At 46.4% G+C, this 19,254-nt stretch overlaps 2 protein-coding genes across 4 annotated transcripts in view; both read left to right on the plus strand.

Moving 5' to 3' along the window:
* Positions 1-19,254, plus strand: part of SRRM4 (serine/arginine repetitive matrix 4) — a 345,117-nt gene that overhangs the window by 195,119 nt on the left and 130,744 nt on the right. The window lies entirely within an intron of this gene.
* CCDC60 (coiled-coil domain containing 60) overlaps positions 1-19,254 on the plus strand; it is a 56,393-nt gene that overhangs the window by 18,669 nt on the left and 18,470 nt on the right. For 2 of the 3 annotated variants that reach the window (XM_083590088.1, XM_083590087.1), the window contains exons 2-3: positions 5,658-5,738; positions 7,621-7,700. In XM_083590088.1, the coding sequence (XP_083446214.1) occupies positions 5,658-5,738; positions 7,621-7,700 (161 nt within the window). The remainder of the gene's footprint in view (positions 1-5,657; positions 5,739-7,620; positions 7,701-19,254) is intronic. The other variant, XM_083590089.1, reaches the window with a different exon arrangement.

A 19,254-nucleotide genomic window follows, 5' to 3' on the forward strand; every position in this document is an offset into this window, starting at 1 on the left:
AAGGGGGACCAAGGGGGACTTGCATGTCAAGAGCGGAGAAGCAGCTGAGTGACCGGGCTGTTGCTGAAAGCGTTGTTATTGCAAACATTGGGTGAGACCTTGGTGGTAATATCGCCACTGGGGGCTGCCTTATTGGTGTTGGCCCACGACAGGGCCTTTTAAGTGGTGATTCCCCAGTTGCAGAATGGCCTCCCCATGTGAGGCTCGCCTGTCTCCACCATGATCAGCATTCAGGAGGAATTTGAAAACAGTCCTGTTTACCCAAGCATTTGGTGGCTGAAGAATACTGTTCCTGGCAACCCTGAGATCATTGGCTAGAAAAATGTCTTTAGTTGTATAGTGGTACCTCGGGTTAAGTACTTAATTCGTTCCGGAGGTCCGTTCTTAACCTGAAACTGTTCTTAACCTGAAGCACCATTTTAGCTAATGGGGCCTCCTGCTTCTACCACGCCACCAGAGCACGATTTCTATTCTCATCCTGAAGCAAAGTTCTTAACCTGAGGTAATATTTCTGGGTTAGCGGAGTCTGTAACATGAAGCGTATGTAACCTGAAGCATATGTAACCCGAGGTACCACTGTAATTGGGTTTTTTATAATGTTTTAATCTGTTTTAGAATGTTTTTGTGGTTGGAGGATGGATGGCAGCTAACAGATTGAGGTTGAATCCTGATAAGACAGAAGTACTGTTTTGGGGGGACAGGGGTCAGGCGGGGGTGGAGGATTCCCAGATCCTGAATGGGGTAACTGTGCCCCTGAAGGAACAGGTGTGCAGCCTGGGAGTCATTTTGGACTCACAGCTGTCCATGGAGGCGCAAGTCAATTCTGTGTCCAGGGCAGCTATCTACCAGCTCGATCTGGTACGCAGGCGGAGGCCCTACCTGCCCGCAGACTGTCTCGCCAGAGTGGTGCATGCTCTGGTTTTCTCCTGCTTTGACTACTTCAGTCGCCCTACGTGGGGCTACCTTTGATGGTGACCTGGAAACTGCAATTAATCCAGAATGCGGCAGCTAGACTGGTGACTGGGAGTGGCCACCGAGACCATATAACACTGGTCCTGAAAGATCTACATTGGCTCCCAGTATGTTTCTGAGCACAATTCAAAGTGTTGGTGCTGACCTTTAAAGCTCTAAACGGTGCTATATACCTGAAGGAGTGTCTCCACCCCCATCGTTCAGCCCAGACACTGAGGTCCAGCTCTGAGGGCCTTCTGACGGTTCCCTCCTTGCGAGAAGTGTGGTTTATAGGGAACCAGGCAGAGGGCCTTCTTGGTAGTGGCGCCTGCCCTGTGGGTCGCCCTCCCATCAGATGTCAAGGAAATAAACAACTATCTGACTTTTAGAAGACATCTGAAGTCAGCCCTGTTTAGGGAAGTTTTTAATGACTGATGTTTTAATGTATTTTTAATATTTTGTTGGCAGCCGCCCAGAGTGGCTGGGGAAACCCAGCCAGATGGGCGGGGTATAAATAATAAATTATTATTATTATATATTATTTGCTTCATTTTTACCTTCAGGTTACCTGTTTGCCATCCTGACCTCCTTGAGGACAAAGGGCAGGGTGCAGATTCAATTCAATAAATAATAACTCTGTTTTGATTAATTCCTTACTTCCTTACCTCTTACCTATGCCTTGAGGCAGTTTGCAAACGGACCATGAAAAATGCTAAAAAGAGTTTTGAAAGCTGTACAAAAATCCAGCTGAAGATATACACTGAAAAACAATGCAAAAAGGACTCCAGCTAAGGGGGGCCAAGGAGGACTTGCGTGTTACATGTGCAAGTTGCACTGCATGCGCTTGTGATATGAGCACATCACACTGTGCCAGCCTCCTCAATTGCAGGAGCAAACTGGCATGCCTGCCCTGGAATTATGGACCTTCCTCAATTTGTTAGCTTCCTTTCTTATGTTCAAAACAGTGACAGAAACCTATAAAACTGGATGGATCTATGGTTTGGATCCATTTAAGGCAGCCCTTGTTTCACTCATACCTGATCTGAATCCTCAAGATGCGGAAGGGTGAACATTGAAATAAACGAAAGAAGCAGAGTTGCACACAATGGAATTGTAAAGTCGAAAATTCTCTTTCCTCCTAACTTGGGGATGGTCAACCTGTTGGACTCCAGTTCCCAACAGCCAACCTGAGCAAAGGATGATGGGAGTTGTAGTCCAACAACATCTGGCATCCTAAAAGCTACTCCCCACAGGCCTTCCAGAAACACAGTGAGCCCCCCAGTAGTTATTTAATTTCATGACAGCTTAATACCTATTTAATTATTTGGTTATATTTTAGTGGAGGGATTAATTATTCAATATGTTACCATCCTGTTTAATAGGGTATTACGGCGTCGGCCGCCCTGGGATCGATGAAACTGATGAAGGGCTGGATATAAATTGAACTAATAAGTAGATAAATAATTGACACGGTTTCTACTACGTGGTTGTTGTTTTACTTTCAAAAGAAATTTACTGGGAGACTTACAAAACATTAATATATAAAAAATACCATAAATGCAATTCCATAAAATTGTTATAAACTGTAGAGAAACATAATATACTGTAGAAGAAGTCCCAATGGGAGAAGAATGGCTACAGAAACTAATGGATTATGCAGAAATGGTGAAATTTACCCAAAGAATAGGAAATCAAGACAACCGACTTTCTATAAAGGAATGGAAATGGTTTGTTTAATATTTACAAACAAACTGTAAAGAGATTAAGGTATTGGCAGGAATATTGTAATAACTTGTAGCTTCAAAAGACATATATGAGAACAGATGCATAAAAGAATAAGTCAAGATAATTCGGAATATGCAGGGAATGATGTAAATAAATTTAAGGAACTGCAGAAAAAGGAGGAAGGAAGTCAAGGTTTGAAATGTTAGAATTATTACAAATAAATTATATATATACATATATATAATTTTGCGAAGTAGTAAATCCTCAGAAGCAGTTATTGTGCTTTTTTGGGGGGAGGCAATTGAAGTGGGGAGAGAGAGGGGTGGAGGCAGTAAAATGTCATTCTTTTGCACAGTATATCATAGAACCATATAATTATAGGGTTGGAAAGGACCCCAGGGATCACCTAGTCCAACCCCCTGCAATGCAGTAATCTAGGACCCACAACCCTTAGATAGTGAGTCTCATGATCTACCAACTGAACCATCCCAGGCTGAAGCTTTTGTGTCAGTGGTACCTCGGTTTCTGAACCTAATCCATTCCAGAAGACCATTCGAGTTCCGAAATGTTCGAAAACTGAAAACTCAGTACGGAAAACTCATTACGGAAGCTGCGTGGCATGTTCGACTTCTGAGGCGAGTTTGAAAACCAAAGCATTTACTTCCGGGTTTACAGCATTCAAAAACCAAAACGTTCATCAACAGAGACGTTTGAAAACCGAGGTACCATTGTACTTTTTTTTTTTCTGCAGCGGTGCAAAAGTCAAGAAGTCCTGGTTGGTTGCAAATAGTTGATTGCAGTGTCTGTCCATCTCAGTATTGTCTGCACTGACTGGCAGCAGCTTTCCAGACAGGGAGTCTCTCCCAGCCCTACCTGGAGAAACCAGGGATTGAACTGGGAGCTTCTACATGCAATTTGGATGCTCTAACCGCCAAGCTAGGGATGCGGGTGGCACTGTGGGTTAAACCACAGAGCCTAGGACTTGCTGATCAGAAGGTCAGCAGTTCGAATCCCCGCAACGGGGTGAGCTCCCGTTGCTCAGTCCCTTCTCCTGCCAACCTAGCAGTTCAAAAGCACGTCAAAGTGCAAGTAGATAAATAGCTCCAGCGGGAAGGTAAACGGCGTTTCCGTGCGCTGCTCTGGTTCGCCAGAAGCGGCTTAGTCATGCTGGCCACATGACCCGGAAGTTGTACGCCGGCTCCCTCGGCCAATAAAGCGAGATGAGCGCGCAACCCCAGAGTTGGCCACGACTGGACCTAATGGTCAGGGGTCCCTTTACCTTTACCTTTAACTGCCGAGCTAAGATCCTTTTCCTGGGCTATGGCCCATCCCTTAGAGAGGGATTGTTCCTGGAATATTTTTCCCGTTCCACAAACCTGTGTCTTTGTGAGCCTTCCAGCAGCGCTCAGATATATGGACATTTAAGTAGTGTCCTTAATGTCCGGATTTTGTATTTGAGGAAAACAACATGCCTCGGTTTATTTAAAACAAAACAAAAAAACAAGCACCAGATATGCTCAGCATGATCCCAATGGAGATTTATAAGATAAGACCTGATTTCTGGTCACCCATTTTTGCAAAACTGTTTTCATACATTAACAGCTCAGGTTGCATACCGTAAGGGTGGAAGCTGAGTATAATTGCCCCAATATATAAAAAGGGTGATAAGAAAAACCCTGCCAATTATAGACCCATTAGTTTGTTAGATGGAGCCTCTAAACTATATGCCAGGCTCCTTCTTGGGAGACTGAAAGAATGGGCAGATACAAATAAGGTGATATCTGAAGTCCAGGCAGGTTTCCAAGAGAAAAATCCACATTGGACCAGTGCTTTGTGATGAACTTTCTGCTATGCAAATACATCCGTAATTTGAAGCAAAAATTATATGTCGCTTTTATCGATCTAAAGTCCGCTTTCGATACGGTCCCAAGACACGCATCGTGGCAAAAATTGGAAAAGACAAATATAGACTTCCGTCTATTATTTCTCATCAAAACACTATATACTGACACATTGATACCAGTAAAGGTGGATCTGGCTGGCCATCTCACCACTAGAATTAAGACCACTGGAGTCAAACAGGGATGCATCTTGGCGCCTTTCCTGTTTGATTTTTATGTTAATGACATGGTTAAAGAACTGGAGGGCCTACAATTTGCCCCTGTCACAATTCTCTCGATATGCTCGGTTTCATTCCTTGCAATCTTAACGGAGTGTTCTGGCATCTGAATGCAAAACAACAACAAAAACCTCTTTTACTTGTTGAAGGCAATACCTAAAGGGCTGAACCTAAGCGATAGCTCTGTGTGTGTGTATCTGTTTAGTGGTAGCATAAAAACGAATCCCTGCCCTGGGATTCCATTTTTCAAGCTCAATCCAGGAAGATGAGCTGCAGGCTGCCAAGCTCGAAAAGTGTTTCAAGAGAACTGATTGCCTTTATTTATAGGAGGACAAGGGCTTCATTTCTACCAGGCTGGTCGTTGGTTTGCTGCTGCCCTATTAAGCCCGCCGTATGGCTAACAACCGCTCTGTGATACTCACTGCCCAGATTCGTTTTGATAGCCTCCTGTAATGCTTTTTGCAGCTCCGCTTTCAGAGGAGATCAATTAGGCAGCTCCAGGCTCCACCTAGTGCTCAGTCGCTGTGCCTGGCTGGCTCCCCAAAACAGCCGCCTTTGTCTACTCTACTCCATCCTTTCAACCCAGTGCCCTCTAGATGTTTTAGACTCCCATTACTGGGGCTGATGGGAGTTACAGGCCAAAATATCTGGAGGGCGTGTCAGGTGGCAGGGTAGAGGATGGTATATTCGCGAGACATACCTTCAGCTATCTTTGAATCTTCATTGTGCTCATTTATCTCTCGTATTTATAGGTATCGTTTTAGCACCGTCGGTCCTGGAAGCGTTTTTTCCCTCCCAGAATGCCCCAGGTTCTTAGCAGAAACACTCCGTACTGATGACAATGTTTTGCCTCTTCTTGCAGGGATTCTTCAGAGAGGATGTTGGCCCCGAAGAAGTGGCAGAACCAGTGGAACCAGTCAGTGCTAAGAAGCCGAAACCAAAGGTAAATGTAATATGATCCGTATCTCTGTCTTGAGAGCCAACGTGGTGTACTGGTCAGAGTGCTGGGTTCAAATCCCCACTTGGCCATTAAGCTCACCGGGTGACCATGGGCCAGGGCCTGCCTCTCTCAGCCTCACCTACTGGACAGGGTTGTTCTGAGGTTAAAATAGGGTGGAGGAGAACCATGCATGCCACTTTGAGCTCCTTGCAGGAAAAAAGTGGATAGATGTGCAATAAATGCATAATAAATCAATATTAAGATAAAGGTAAAGGGACCCCTGACCATTAGGTCCAGTCGTGACCGACTCTGGGGTTGTGGCGCTCATCTCGCTTTATTGGCCGAGGGAGCCGGCGTACAGCTTCCGGGTCATGTGGCCAGCATGAATAAGCCGCTTCTGGCGAACCAGAGCAGCGCACGGAAACGCCGCTTACCTTCCCGCCGGAGCGGTACCTATTTATCTACTTGCACTTTGACGTGCTTTCGAACTGCTAGGTTGGCAGGAGCAGGGACCGAGCAATGGGAGCTCACCCCGTCGTGGGGATTTGAACCGCCGACCTTCTGATCAGCAAGTCCTAGGCTCTGTGGTTTAACCCACAGCGCCACCCGCATCCCAATAAATCAATATATCGGTTCCCAAATGGAGAAGCGGCCCCACCTAGGGAAACACCAAATATTGGCAGGGGAATGATGAGCGTTTTGACTGAGGGCAGATTTCACTGGTGCACAGCTTGGATATAATTTATTTGCGGGATGCACACTCAGACAGGACAGTGTACATACCCACAAGTGTGTGTTCGTGCCACACACACACATACACACTTCGTTTCTCACATTCACATGACCGTCAGTGTTGATTTATTAATTGCCTTCTAAGCCATTGCGTTAAGGCGATTTACATATAAGATTGTTAGAAACATAAAAACCAGCAATGCATTTGAAGCAAGATGAAAACCCAAACAAGTGGGCATTTGTGCTAAAGTCCTGTTTATCCAGCTGGGAAATGGAGCAGAAATGCCTCCGCTTGTTTCTGGAAGATGTAGTTAGGGTGTGCCTGTCATATCTCGACAAGGATGCTGTTCCACAAAACAAGGGCAGCCACACTGAAAGCCCTGCTCCAAGTTATTGCAGAGCAAGCTTCTGTGATCTTTGGAACTTGCAAGAGATCTCCTGGTGTCAGGCAGAGGATCCAACCCCCACGGCAGGTTGCCAGGAACGGATAAGAAGGAAAAATTCTTACCAACTGCTTTTTATTCAGTATTCACAGAGAGAGGCTTGGGAATGCAGCCTCTTGGAATAATGGCGTTGCCCCGAGTAAGTCTCCCCCCCCCTCTCATGTGTCATCACTACAGGTGCTGAAAAGTGCCCTCTGCCTTTGAGCTCTTTTCTCTCCTACTTTCAATGCTCACCAGGTTCTGGGAGAGGAGGGGTCTGGAATGCTTTCTAAAGACATTGAGTCCATCAGCTGTCCCCTCTCTGGTGCTTCTTCTTCCTTCTCTCCCATTCTTTCCCAGCTTTTTCCCTCATCTGCCTCTGAGCTGTGATCTCCCTCAAACCCCTGTTGTCTTCTTCGCCTCCCTATCCTGACCCTTCCATAGAAGGTCTCCACCATTCCTCCTCTGCCCAGTCCCTAACACCTGGGGGTATAAAGGATAAGGCAGTCCCTCAACTAGCCTGTGATTTGAGATTTAGGCTTAATGCCATCAAGTCTATCACACAGCCACAGTTGTCAGGAAGCCATGATGTGTTGCCAATAGGGATCTCAGAGATTACGGGTTTCCCAAAGGTCTCTGGTTGGGTACCCATTAGAATGGAACAGTGGGCTAGGTGCTCCTTTGGCCTGATCCAGCAAAGGTTCTTCTAACATTACGTTCCATGTCTGCAGGAACCTGAGAAGAAGCTCCTGCCTTTTAGAAACTTAGAAAAGGACCTGAGGACCCTCCATAAAGACCTTGCACACACAAGGTAGGAACATGGCGTGATACCGTACGTCAACGTCTAGCGAAATTGTTGATCTTTAGCTGCAGACGCAGGAATCCCTGCACTCTACTCATGGTTTCTGAGCTCATTCCCAGAAGTAGGTGATGTGCTTTATCACCCTTGTACTAGCCACAGGTTTTGAACCTGACTTTTCATCCTCTTATTATCAGAGATATTGGGCGGTATCCATCTAAATAGATCTGCCAGCGCAAGGATTTCTGCTTGAGCAATAGAGCTGCCCTGCCTTCTCTTGCACCTCAAATCTGCTTTGGAGGGTTGAGGAAACCTCCAGAACAGAATTAGCAGTGTAGGAAGCTGCCTGAAACCAACTCAGGCCACTTGTCTCTTCCAGTCCTACCTGGAGATGCCAAGGATTGAACCTGGGACCTCCTTGCATGCAAGGCAGATGCTGTACCTTTGAGCTACAGCCCTTCACTATACTATGTCAGATCATTGGTCCATCCAGCTCAGAACTGCCCTCCCTGATTGGCAGTGGCTCTCCAGGGTTTCAGGCAGGGGGTCTCTCTCAGTCCTACCTAGAGATGTTGCAACTTTCTTCATGCAAAGAAGATTCTCTGCAGTTGGTTGATGGACACACACTCCCCCTGCACACTGAGCCATGGCACTCCCATTTAGGGGGAACACAGGGAGAGGAGAGGGAGTTCCCTTGCACAGCCAAAAGTCCTTGCGCTAGTGGATAGCTCAGTTGGTTAGAGCGTGGTGCTGATGGCTCCAAGGTTGCAGGTTCGATGCTCATATGGGACAGCTGCCTATTCCTACACTGCAGGGAGTTGGACCAGATGATCCTCAGGGTCCCTTCTGACCCTACAGTTCTATGATTCTATAGCGGCTCTATTTAGTTAGATGCAGCCCATTGAGTTGTATTCAGTGTTTGTCATACTGATCCACTGAGACTAAAAGGCATGACTAACTTAGGCCCATTGATATCAGCAGGTCTAGTCTCAATAGAATTTACCTGGATGCAAGCTTAATCTCTGAGATGTCCTCAAGCTATAGCAGCATTCTGGGCTAGATGGGCCATTGGCTCCTCTTATGTTCTTAAGCACTTATAATAGGGACGCAGGTGGCCCTGTGGTCTAAACCACTGAGCCTCTTGGGCTTGCCGATCGGAAGGTCAGCGGTTCAAATCCCTGTGACAGGGTGAGCTCCCATTGCTCTGTCCCAGCTTCTGCCAACCTAGCGGTTCGAAAGCATGTCAAAAAGTGCAAGTAGATAAATAGGGACCGCTGTGGTGGGAAGGTAAATGACATTTCCATGCACTCTGGTTTCCATTACGGTGTCCCATTGTGCCAGAAGCGGTTTAGTCCTGCCGGCCACATGACCTGGAAAGCTGTCTGTGGACAAACGCCAGCTCCCTTTGCCTAAAAGCAAGATGAGCACTGCAACCCCATTGTCGCCTTTGCCTGGACTTAACTGTCCAGTGGTCCCTTACCTTTTTACCTTTATATTGGTGGGAATTTAATATACCATCATAGATTCGTAGAGTTGGGACCATCTTGTCCAGCAGCCCTGCAACGCGTTCCACCGAATGTGGGGCTTGACCCACGACCCTGAGATTAAGAGACTCAGGTGCTACCGACTGATGTTCAGACTTATGCACAGGTGGCAAAACAGACCATCTCATGTTCTTATTTGGCTGGTGCATGCATTGGTTTCTAAAGCAGGGAAATGCCAGTTAAGGGGGTGGGGAGTCACAAATGAAGTGGCCTCCAGCGACGACACTTTAAAATTGAGCAGAGGTGGCTGGAACTGATGGAAATTTCCATTTGTATGCTCGTTGCACGTGATGGCTCCTTTGGTCTTCATATACTCATTAATTTGAATATCAGACTTTTGCAGCAAGAACATCAGCGGTGGGTACAAATGCCATGATTTACCGCTTGCGGGGTTTAGCAACAGCCCGATGCAAAATGAACGCTGACAAACGATCGCTGCCAACCACAGAAGGGCACATACATCCCCAAACTCACATTCTCATCCAGAGTAGCATCTTTCAAAAGCAGTTCTGCAGAGAACAGACAGTAAACAACAGAAAGGAGGCAGGTGCTAGTTAATCTTAGGGCAGTTGGGCCCAGGCAATTTGTCCTAATTCTTTTGGCTGGCTACTTCAGGTCTCCCTTGCAATAGGTTTCCTCAAGACATCAGATGAGGCAGGAGAAGTCCACGTATTCTGAGCACTGGGGAGATCAGGAGCAGAACTACCATATTTTTCGCTCTATAGGACGCACCTTTTCCCCTCCCAAAATTAAGGGGAAATGTGTGTGCGTCCTATGGAGCGAATGCAGGCTCCTTGGCTTCAGCGATAGCAATGCGAAGCCTTCGAAGTGCAGAGGGAGCGCTCCCTCCGCACTCCGGAGGCTTCGCGATGCTTTCGCTGAAGCTTGGAAAGCGAGAGAGGTCGCTGCGCTCCGAAGGCTTCAGGGATAGCCGCCTGAAGCCTCCAGAACACAGCAGGAGGTCCCGCTGCGCTCCGGAGGCTTCGGGTTCCTTTTGCTGAAGCCAGGAGAGCAAGACTCTCCTGGCTTCAGCAGAGAGGGAGAGCTGCACAGCGCCCCTTCAGCGAAGCGGGAGGAGAAATGGAAGGGGCTCCGTTTCTCCTGCCGCTTCGCTGAAGGGGCGCTGAGCAGAGGGGGGGGGAGAATTTTTTTTCTTGTTCTCCCCCTCTAAAACAAGGTGCGTCCTATGGTCGGGTGCGTCCTATAGAGCGAAAAATACGGTATGTTATTGTCAGGGAAATGCCATTGGTTCGGGAGGGAGAGAGGAAAAGCCAAATGGATTATAGAGAGCCTCCAAGGATCGTGGGAAGCAGCTCCTCCTCAATGGAGGAGAGTAAACACGCCTCCAGTGGAGAGGAGCTGCAGGGCTCGGAAGAGGCAAGGCGGTGCCAGGACATCTTGCCTGGGCAAAGCGGGGAGGAGAGGGGTCCTCCGTTACCCACGCCCCCCTTGCACAGAAAGCATCCGTGCAGAGAGGGGAGGCGCAAACTGAGCGTCAAGAAATTGCTTTGCTGGGGAAAGTTCAGGAACCGCCCACTCACAGATTCTGCCAGCGATTGAGTGAGCCACGGGAGAGTGGCGCTCCGGACAGATAAGGTTTATTTTGGCAGCAAAAGTAAGGCTTCACAGCCTAGTAGGGAGATATTTGCCTGCTTGCTCTCGAGCAACCCCTTGGAAACATAACAGTTATCTTTGAGCAAGAAGATAGGAGAAGCAGCTGGGTGACTGGGCTTTTGCAGAAAGCATTGTTATAACAAACATCGGGTGAGACCTTGGTGGTGGTATCGCCACTGGGGGCTGCCTTGTTGGTGTTGACCCCGCAGCAGGGCCTTTTCAGTGGTGATTCTCCAGTTGCAGAATGGCTCCCCATGTGAGGCACGCCTCTCTCCATCATGATCAGCTTTCAGGAGGAATTTGAAAACAATCCTGTTTACCCAGGCATTTGGTGGCTGAAGAATACTGTTCCTGGCAACCCTGAGATCATTGGCTAGAATAATGTCTTTAGTTATAATTATTTTTTGTAATGTTTGAATCTGTTTTAGAATGTTTTTGCTTCATTTTTATCTCCATGTTACCTGTTTGCCAGCCTGAGCTCCTTGAGGACGAAGGGCAGGGTACAGATTCAATCCCAACAAATAGTAACTCTATTTTGATTAATTCCTTAATTCCTTACCTTTGCCTTGAGGCAGTTTTCAAACGTCCCATGAAAAATGCTAAAAACAGTTTTGAAAGCTGTACAGAAATCCAGCTGAAGATATACATTAAAAAACAATGCAAAAAAAGAGTACCTAAGGCAGAGACCTTTTCATCCTGCTGGAAAATCTTGTCGGAATGAAAAGGTCTCCAGTTGTTTCCTGAAAGTAATGTTTCCTGATGTGAAGAGGTCTCTTTTACCAGCAACCGTTGGTTCCTATACAAGGATGCAAATTCTTCCATTTTCCGATGATAAATGAAAGCTAGAAATGTCAGCTTCCCAAAAGAGGGAGATCCCAGGCAGGTAAACAACAACAATTATTACCGTATTTTTCGCCCTATAGGGCGCACCGGCCCATAGGGCGCACCTAGTTTTTTTGGGGGGAGGGAATAAAGAAAAAAAATTATTTCCCCCCCCCAGGTGTGCTCCCCGGGTTTCAGGCTGCAGCCTGCTGTCCACAAGCCTTGGGAGCCCAGCAGGAACTCCCGCCGGGCTCCCAAGGCTTGCGGATAGCTTCCTGAAGCCTGGAGAGCAAGAGGGGCCCTTCATTTTTGGAGGGGGGAAAGTGCGTCCTATAGGGCGAAAAATATGGTAATTACATTTGCATCCCACCTTTCCTCCAAGGAGCTCAATCAAGGTGGAGGGGGAGAATAGTTCTCCTCACCATTTCATCCTTACAACAACCCTGTGAGGTAGGTGAGACTGAGAGTGAGTGCCTGACTCCAAGGTCACTCAGTGAGCTTCATGACCAGGGGTAGGCAAACTAAGGCCCGGGGTCCGGATCCAGCCCAATCACCTTCTCAATCCGGCCCACGGACGGTCCAGGAGTCAGCATGTTCTTACATGAGTAGAATGTGTGCTTTTATTTAAAATGCATCTCTGGGCTATTTGTGGGGCATAGGAATTCATTCATTTTTTTTCTTCGAAATATAGTCCAGCCCCCCACAAGGTCTGAGGGACAGTGGACTGGTCGCCTGCTGAAAAAGTTTGCTGACCCCTGTGACCGAGTGGGGAACTGAACCCTGGTCTCCCAGGTCCTAGTCCAGCGCTCTAACCACTACACCACCTTGGGCATGTCATTGCCGCTTCTGACCCGGTCCATCATCAATCGTGTTCTGGGGAGTGAGGAGACGGCCCCTGAACTTGGCTCTGCTGGCTTTGACCAATAAGGTTTTTAGTCCAAAACATCTGAAAGGCTGCTGAGGTCAATGTATCCCAATCCCTACACTGTTGAGGATTTGACAGTGATACACTCCTCAGCTCCCAGCATGAATCACAGGTAATTAAACTGAAATGCCAGTGAAGACTGAGGCCGTTGAAATTGCCTTTAAAAGCTTTATTAACACAACCCGCAACATTATAAAGTCACTGCAAAAAACAAAAAAAGACAGAAAAATGTCAGCTATAGACAAAGCCCAGAATTTGTAAGCAAAAGACCATGGGAGGCTTTCCCATTTCCTCTCTCCTTGCAGAGAAATATTTGAGGTCAATTTGGGAGAGTCAAAACGGCTTCAGGATTGCTCTCCTGTACTATTTCAGACAGGTCGGCAGTTCGAATCCCCGCAACGGGGTGAGCTCTTGTTGCTCGGTCCCTGCTCCTGCCAACCTAGCAGTTCAAAAGCATGTCAAAGTGCAAGTAGATAAATAGGTACCGCTCCGGCGGGAAGGTAAACGGCGTTTCCGTGCACTGCTCTGGTTCTCCAGAAGTGGCTTAGTCATGCTGGCCACATGACCCGGAAGCTGTACGCCGGCTCCCTCGGCCAATAAAGCGAGATGAGCGCCGCAACCCCAGAGTCGGCCACGACTGGACCTAATGGTCAGGGGTACCTTTACCTTTACTATTTCAGACACGTGGTTTATATACTTATGTATGTGTTTGCCTTGTACATTTATGAACATTTTAATTTATATTTGAGACCTTAGAATTCTTATAACAAGCTCTAAACCTACTTACTAGGGAAGGGTGTATTTGTGTATGAATAGGGTGAGCCTGTGACCTGGGAGTCAGGAACTAAAGTATTAACCATCACAAAAGAATGGCCAGGCTGCCCAGGTAATGCAATCAGTGACCATTATCAGGTATCCTGGCAGACAGGATTTCTGCTGTAGACCGCCTCCTTCTGTGATGTATGTATGATGTTTTAGGGGGTTGGTCTTGGGCTACAAGGTGGGCAATTTCAAGAGTCTGTATGAGGGCTTGCACACCATTGTTCTGGGTTCTCCTCCCTCCTGTGTGTGGTGAGTGGGAACCCTGTTGCAAAAGTTTAATAAAGAGCAGGCTTACTAGCCGCTTTGCTTCTCAGTATACTCTGGTTGGCTTCTGTTATTCTGTAGCTCAAGACCACCCCCGAAAACATCATACATACATCACAGGGGGGCAGTCTACAACAGAAATCCTGTCTGGCAGGATACTGATAATGGCCACTTGATTGCTTTACCTGGGCAGCCTGGCCATTCTTTTGAGATGCTAAATATTTAGTTCCTGAATCCAGGTCACAGGCTCACCCTATTCATGCCCAAATACACCCTTAAGACAGGATTAGAGCAAAGAAACAATGGGGAGGCTTTCCTGTTTCCTTCCTCACTGCAGAGAATATTTGAGGTCACTGGAAGAGTCAAAATGGCTTCAGGATTGCTCTCCTGTACTATTTCAGACCAAGGGATGCGGGTGGCGCTGTGGGTTAAACCACAGAGCCTAGGGCTTGCCGATCAGAAGGTTGGCAGTTCAAATCCCCGTGACGGGGTGAGCTCCTGTTGCTCAGTCCCAGCTCCTGCCCACTTAGCAGTTCGAAAGCACGTCAGAGTGCAAGTAGATAAATAGGTACCACTCCGGCGTGAAGGTAAACAGCGTTTCCATGCGCTGCTCTGGTTCGCCAGAAGCGGCTTACTCATGCTGGCCGCATGACGCTGGCTCCCTCAGCCTGTAAAGCGAGATGAGCGCCGCAACCCCAGAGTCGTTCACGACTGGACCTAATGGTCAGGGGTCTCTTTACCTTTACTATTTCAGACACATGGTTTATATACTTATGTATGTATTTGCCTTGTAGATTCATGAACATATGATTTATATATATGAGACCTTAGAATTCCTATAACAGCAGCATCACAGATAAGGCACTCGAAACGCAGAGAGTCAAATTGTGGGATTCACAGGCATGGACCTGATGTATTCATTCTGTTCTCTGTTGACCTCCAGGCTTAAGACACTTTCTGCTCCTTTGCCCTGTGCCAAGCTGTTAAACATTGGAATTCTGCCTGGCCTCAACTCCTTCTTCTTTCTTTCTTTCTTTCTTTCTTTCTTTCTTTCTTTCTTTCTTTCTTCTGTTCCTGTTCAGCCCACTGCTTTTCAGCCTTGGCTGTTGTAAGCCCCTGTTCATACTCTGCCAATTCCCTCCTCTCCCAACGCCAGCAAATCAGCCAGAGAAGATCAGGCTCTTGGTGTGGCCGTGATCGTGGCCGGAGATACGATGAGCACCTGCAGGACAGAGAGAAAGAGAGAAATTGTGCCGCCGCTTGGGGACTTTGGCATTACCTGCCAGCGCTAGACTTCCTCTGCAGCTAATGCCTGGTAATGCCAGTTGCTTGGAAACAGGTGCTCTGTTGCCTCGTATCCTAGGCTTCTTCCCTTTTTTGCCATTTGGCAGCCAGCACTCTAATTGGCATGCTTCTTGCGTGGTCACGGCTGGAGGTTTGCAAAATTCTGTTCCAGAAAGAAAGAGGGGAGAAAGAGAGTGGATCAGCATTGGGGGGAGAGAGAGACTTTCTTTCTCCGTGAATGACAGCTCACGTTAATTAGACAGCAGACATGAGCAGACAGGGAGCAGAGTGTCTGGATGGGTGGAATATTACCTACGCCATCAGTCATGAAAGGAAAGCGCTATTTTCTGGGCCCAGCAACAGCACTGCATCTCCCAGTTGCGCACCCGCGACGCAGTTTGCCCTGGAGTGGAACTCTGTAAAGAACATAAGAACATGGGGGAAGCCTGTAGGATCAGGCCAATGGCCCATCTAGTCCAGCATCCTGTTCTCACAGTGCAGACTCTATATGTTGTTTGTTTTGTGAGACAATGGAGTGCACCTATGGGGGTGAAGCCAAACTGCTACAATAGCTGCACCAAAGTGACCTCCCCGGGGTGCAAGCCTGGGCAGTGTGTATTGTGGTTCTGGGGATGCCCAGATGTGGTCCCTAAGTGTGGAACTCCCTCCCCTCAGAGGTGAGTCTGGCACCTTCATTATACTGTTTCTGGCGAGTGCTGATAACACACCTCTTTACCTAGGCTTTTGACACTTGAGGTATGTTATTTTGCAATTGTCAGTTGTTTAAACCTGTTTTTAATACTGTGTTTTACTATTGTTTTACTATTGTTCGAAGCCCCGCGACAGGGTGAGCTCCCGTTGCTCGGTCCCAGCTCCTGCCCACCTAGCAGTTCAAAAGCACGTCAAAGTGCAAGTAGATAAATAGGTACCGCTCCGGCAGGAAGGTAAACGGTGTTTCCATGCACTGCTCTGGTTCACCAGAAGCGGCTTAGTCATGCTGGCCACATGACCCGGAAGCTGTACGCCGGCTCCCTCGGCCAATAAAGCAAGATGAGCGCCGCAACCCCAGAGTCGGTAACAACTGGACCTAATGGTCAGGGGTCCCCTTTCCTTTACCTTTACTATTGCAACCTGCTCGGGGACCTCTGGGCGAAGTACAGGTCAATAATAATAATAATAATAATAATAGTCGGATCGTACCTTTTGATAAGTATGTTTTCACTCCTGCTTCAAAGAAATGCATCTGGCCTATTCAAGCTCGACTCCTTTGTTATTCCGTGTTACAAATTTAGGAATAGATCAGCGGGGCGGTCAGACGTTTTAAGATAATTATACACACATGATGTTGTATTAAGCATGAAAGCAAGCTTCTCGTTAGCTTGCCATCCACCTTGTTTGCTGCCAGGTCATTTTTATTTTGGTACAGTACGAGCCTGACCTTTATCTATATTAATTTAATCCTATAAAGGAGCTGGAGTATTCTGACGAAAATGATTAGCACTCAAAAAGGCGGCGGGGGTGGGGTGGGGGGGGAGAAGCTCTCTCAATTTTCCCAGTGACGAAGTTATTAGTTTACAAGAAAGGCATGGCCTTTGTCGGCAAGGTGGCGGAAAATCCGTGTTGTGACTTCCAGCCGGCTGGAGCTCAATTACTGTAATAAATGCATTCCAAAGTTCATCTCAAATGCATTTGCATTTTAATGAATGATTCTTACCTCCTCGTCAAGTTGGCGGCAGAGGCTAATTTTATTAAGTTGCTGCATAAATACGATGCTTTTGAAACGAGGATTTAAATGGAAAGGTATTTGCTTTGCCCCCTCCCCACACCTTGTGTGAAAATGACTAGCCCTTGTTTGTGCCACCTGCCAGGGACAGCGCAGAATGTGTGTGTGTTGAGAGATAGAGGTAGAGAGAGAAAGAGCTGTCAGAACATAATGCTTGCCTGGTAGAGACAGGGTAGAAATTCAGTTCGGTTCTGATTTGCAGTTTCTGAAACAATACGCGAACTGAAATACAGTCATCGTTCAAAATTTATGGTTGCAGTCCCCGTCGCAGCAACACCCTTCCTGTGTGGATGTAACTGCTGAAGTTTAAGGAACAAGCAAAGCAAAATTGCATGGAACGGTATACATATATTTGGAGAAAACGACCCTTAAATTCTGCAGAATTTCGATGAGGCTTTTTAAAAGCAAAAACAAAAAGCATCAGAAACTACTATGGAATTGTGGAGAACTAAACTTAAAAGGTTAAAGCTATGGTTTTCCCAGTAGTGATGTCTGGAAGTGAGAGCTGGACCATAAAGAAGGCTGATCGCCAAAGAATCGATGCTTTTGAATTATGGTGCTGGAGGAGACTCTTGAGAGTCCCATGGACTGCAAGAAGATCAAACCTCTCCATTCTTAAGGAAATCAGCCGTGAGTGCTCACTGGAAGGACAGATCCTGAAGCTGAGGCTCCAGTACTTTGGCCACCTCATGAGAAGAGAAGACTCCCTGGAAAAGACCCTGATGTTGGGAAAGATGGAGGGCACAAGGAGAAGGGGACGACAGAGGATGAGATGGTTGGACAGTGTTCTCGAAGCTACTAACATGAGTTTGACCAAACTGCAGGAGGCAGTGGAAGATAGGAGTGCCTGGCGTGCTCTGGTCAGGGGATCACGAAGAGTCAGACACGACTAAACGACTAAACAACAACAACAAACTTAAAAGATTGGAAGTGGTGTGTGAAATGGAGAGCTTCTGTACAGTTGGGAGACTCAGGACAGATAAATGAAAGTATTTCTTTATTCAACGCATAGTTGAACTATGGAACTCACTCCTGCAGGAGGGAGGCGTGGCCGACCAACTTAGATGGCTTTAAAAGGCGATTGGACAAATTCAGGGAGGGCAGGGCTCTCATTGGCTGCTAGCCACAATGACTGTGTTCTACCTCCACTGTCAGAGGCATACATTTCTAGGGTTGCCATATTTCCAAAAGTGAAAATCCAGACACAATAATTGTTGGGCTTTTGCAGAATCTGAAAAAGAAGTCTTGTAGTAAGGTTAAAGCTTACTGGGAATGATATATAATGAATTGAAAAAGATGTTTAAAATAACATTTGTAAAAAAACAAAACAAAACTCAGAAGCTTTCCTTTTGGGAATTAAAGGAACAGAACTGCTGAAACTGTATAGAAATTTATTCATGTATGTGACTACAGCAGCAAGAATGTTGCTTGTCCAAAAATGTAAAGAAGAAGAAGTCCCAGGAATGGATACAAAAACATATGGGATATGCAGAAATGGCAAAACTTACCGGAAAAATAAGAAATCAAAATAACAGACTTTTCACTAAAGCATGGAAATGTTTTATTGAATATTTAGAAACAAATTGTAAACAGATAAGAACATTGGCAGGATTATTGTAATAACCTGCAGTTTCGTATGAGTATGTATTTAAAGCAGATGAATAAATGAACAAATTAAGTTAATTTGGATATGCAGAAAATATTAAAAATAAATTTAAGGAACAGCAGAAAGAGGGGGAAGGAAGTCAAGTTTTGAAATGTTAAAACGACAGTAAAATTATTGAAATGCATAAACCTGAAAGTCATAAATAAAATAGTTTTTAAAAAATGGAAAAAAGAAGTTTTTGAACTTTTTTAAAGGAAATTTGCCAAAATCTATACATTCCAACATGGGTTCCCATATGTCAGGAATTCCACAGACATTACAGGCAGACGGCGAATCACCTTGAGATTCAGAAGCGCCATTTGTTAAGTGTCTAGTAGCCTTCGAGTAGTTTTAATGCATTGCTAGGAAGGAAGAGGGTGTTCTGAACCCGGTTGCAGCCATTACTTTAGGAGGTACGCACAATGTTTCGGGAGATGGATGGGCTTGTCTGATTCGGACAGGGTAGAAATATGTTTTGCACGCGGACTGCAGAACAACTTGTCGTGATGTATCCATTTTGCTGGCAGTGAGCGCTTTGCGTTGTCTGTCTCGTCTGTCATCCGACAAAAGACTTCTTTTAAAAATAGAAAGGGGTGGGGGGGGGAAGAGGGAGAGACGAAAGAAATCTTCTACTGCAGTCTCATAGCCAATGCAAAATTCAACTGTCTTCATCTCTCTCTGAACCACAAGCCTTTATTTGCCTAGAATCTGGATAAGGTCTTCTCCCCTTATATGTCACATATATATTTATTAAATATGTGAACACCAGCCTTATAGGGGCACAAACGCGTCTTACGATGGAAGCCACTGTTACATAGTCATCTTAGCTCAATTGCTTTTTAACTGTTATATTTTATAGGTTT

This window comes from Podarcis filfolensis (assembly GCF_964270895.1).
Source record: "Podarcis filfolensis genome assembly, chromosome: 16".
NCBI classification, from domain to species: Eukaryota; Metazoa; Chordata; class Lepidosauria; order Squamata; family Lacertidae; genus Podarcis; species Podarcis filfolensis.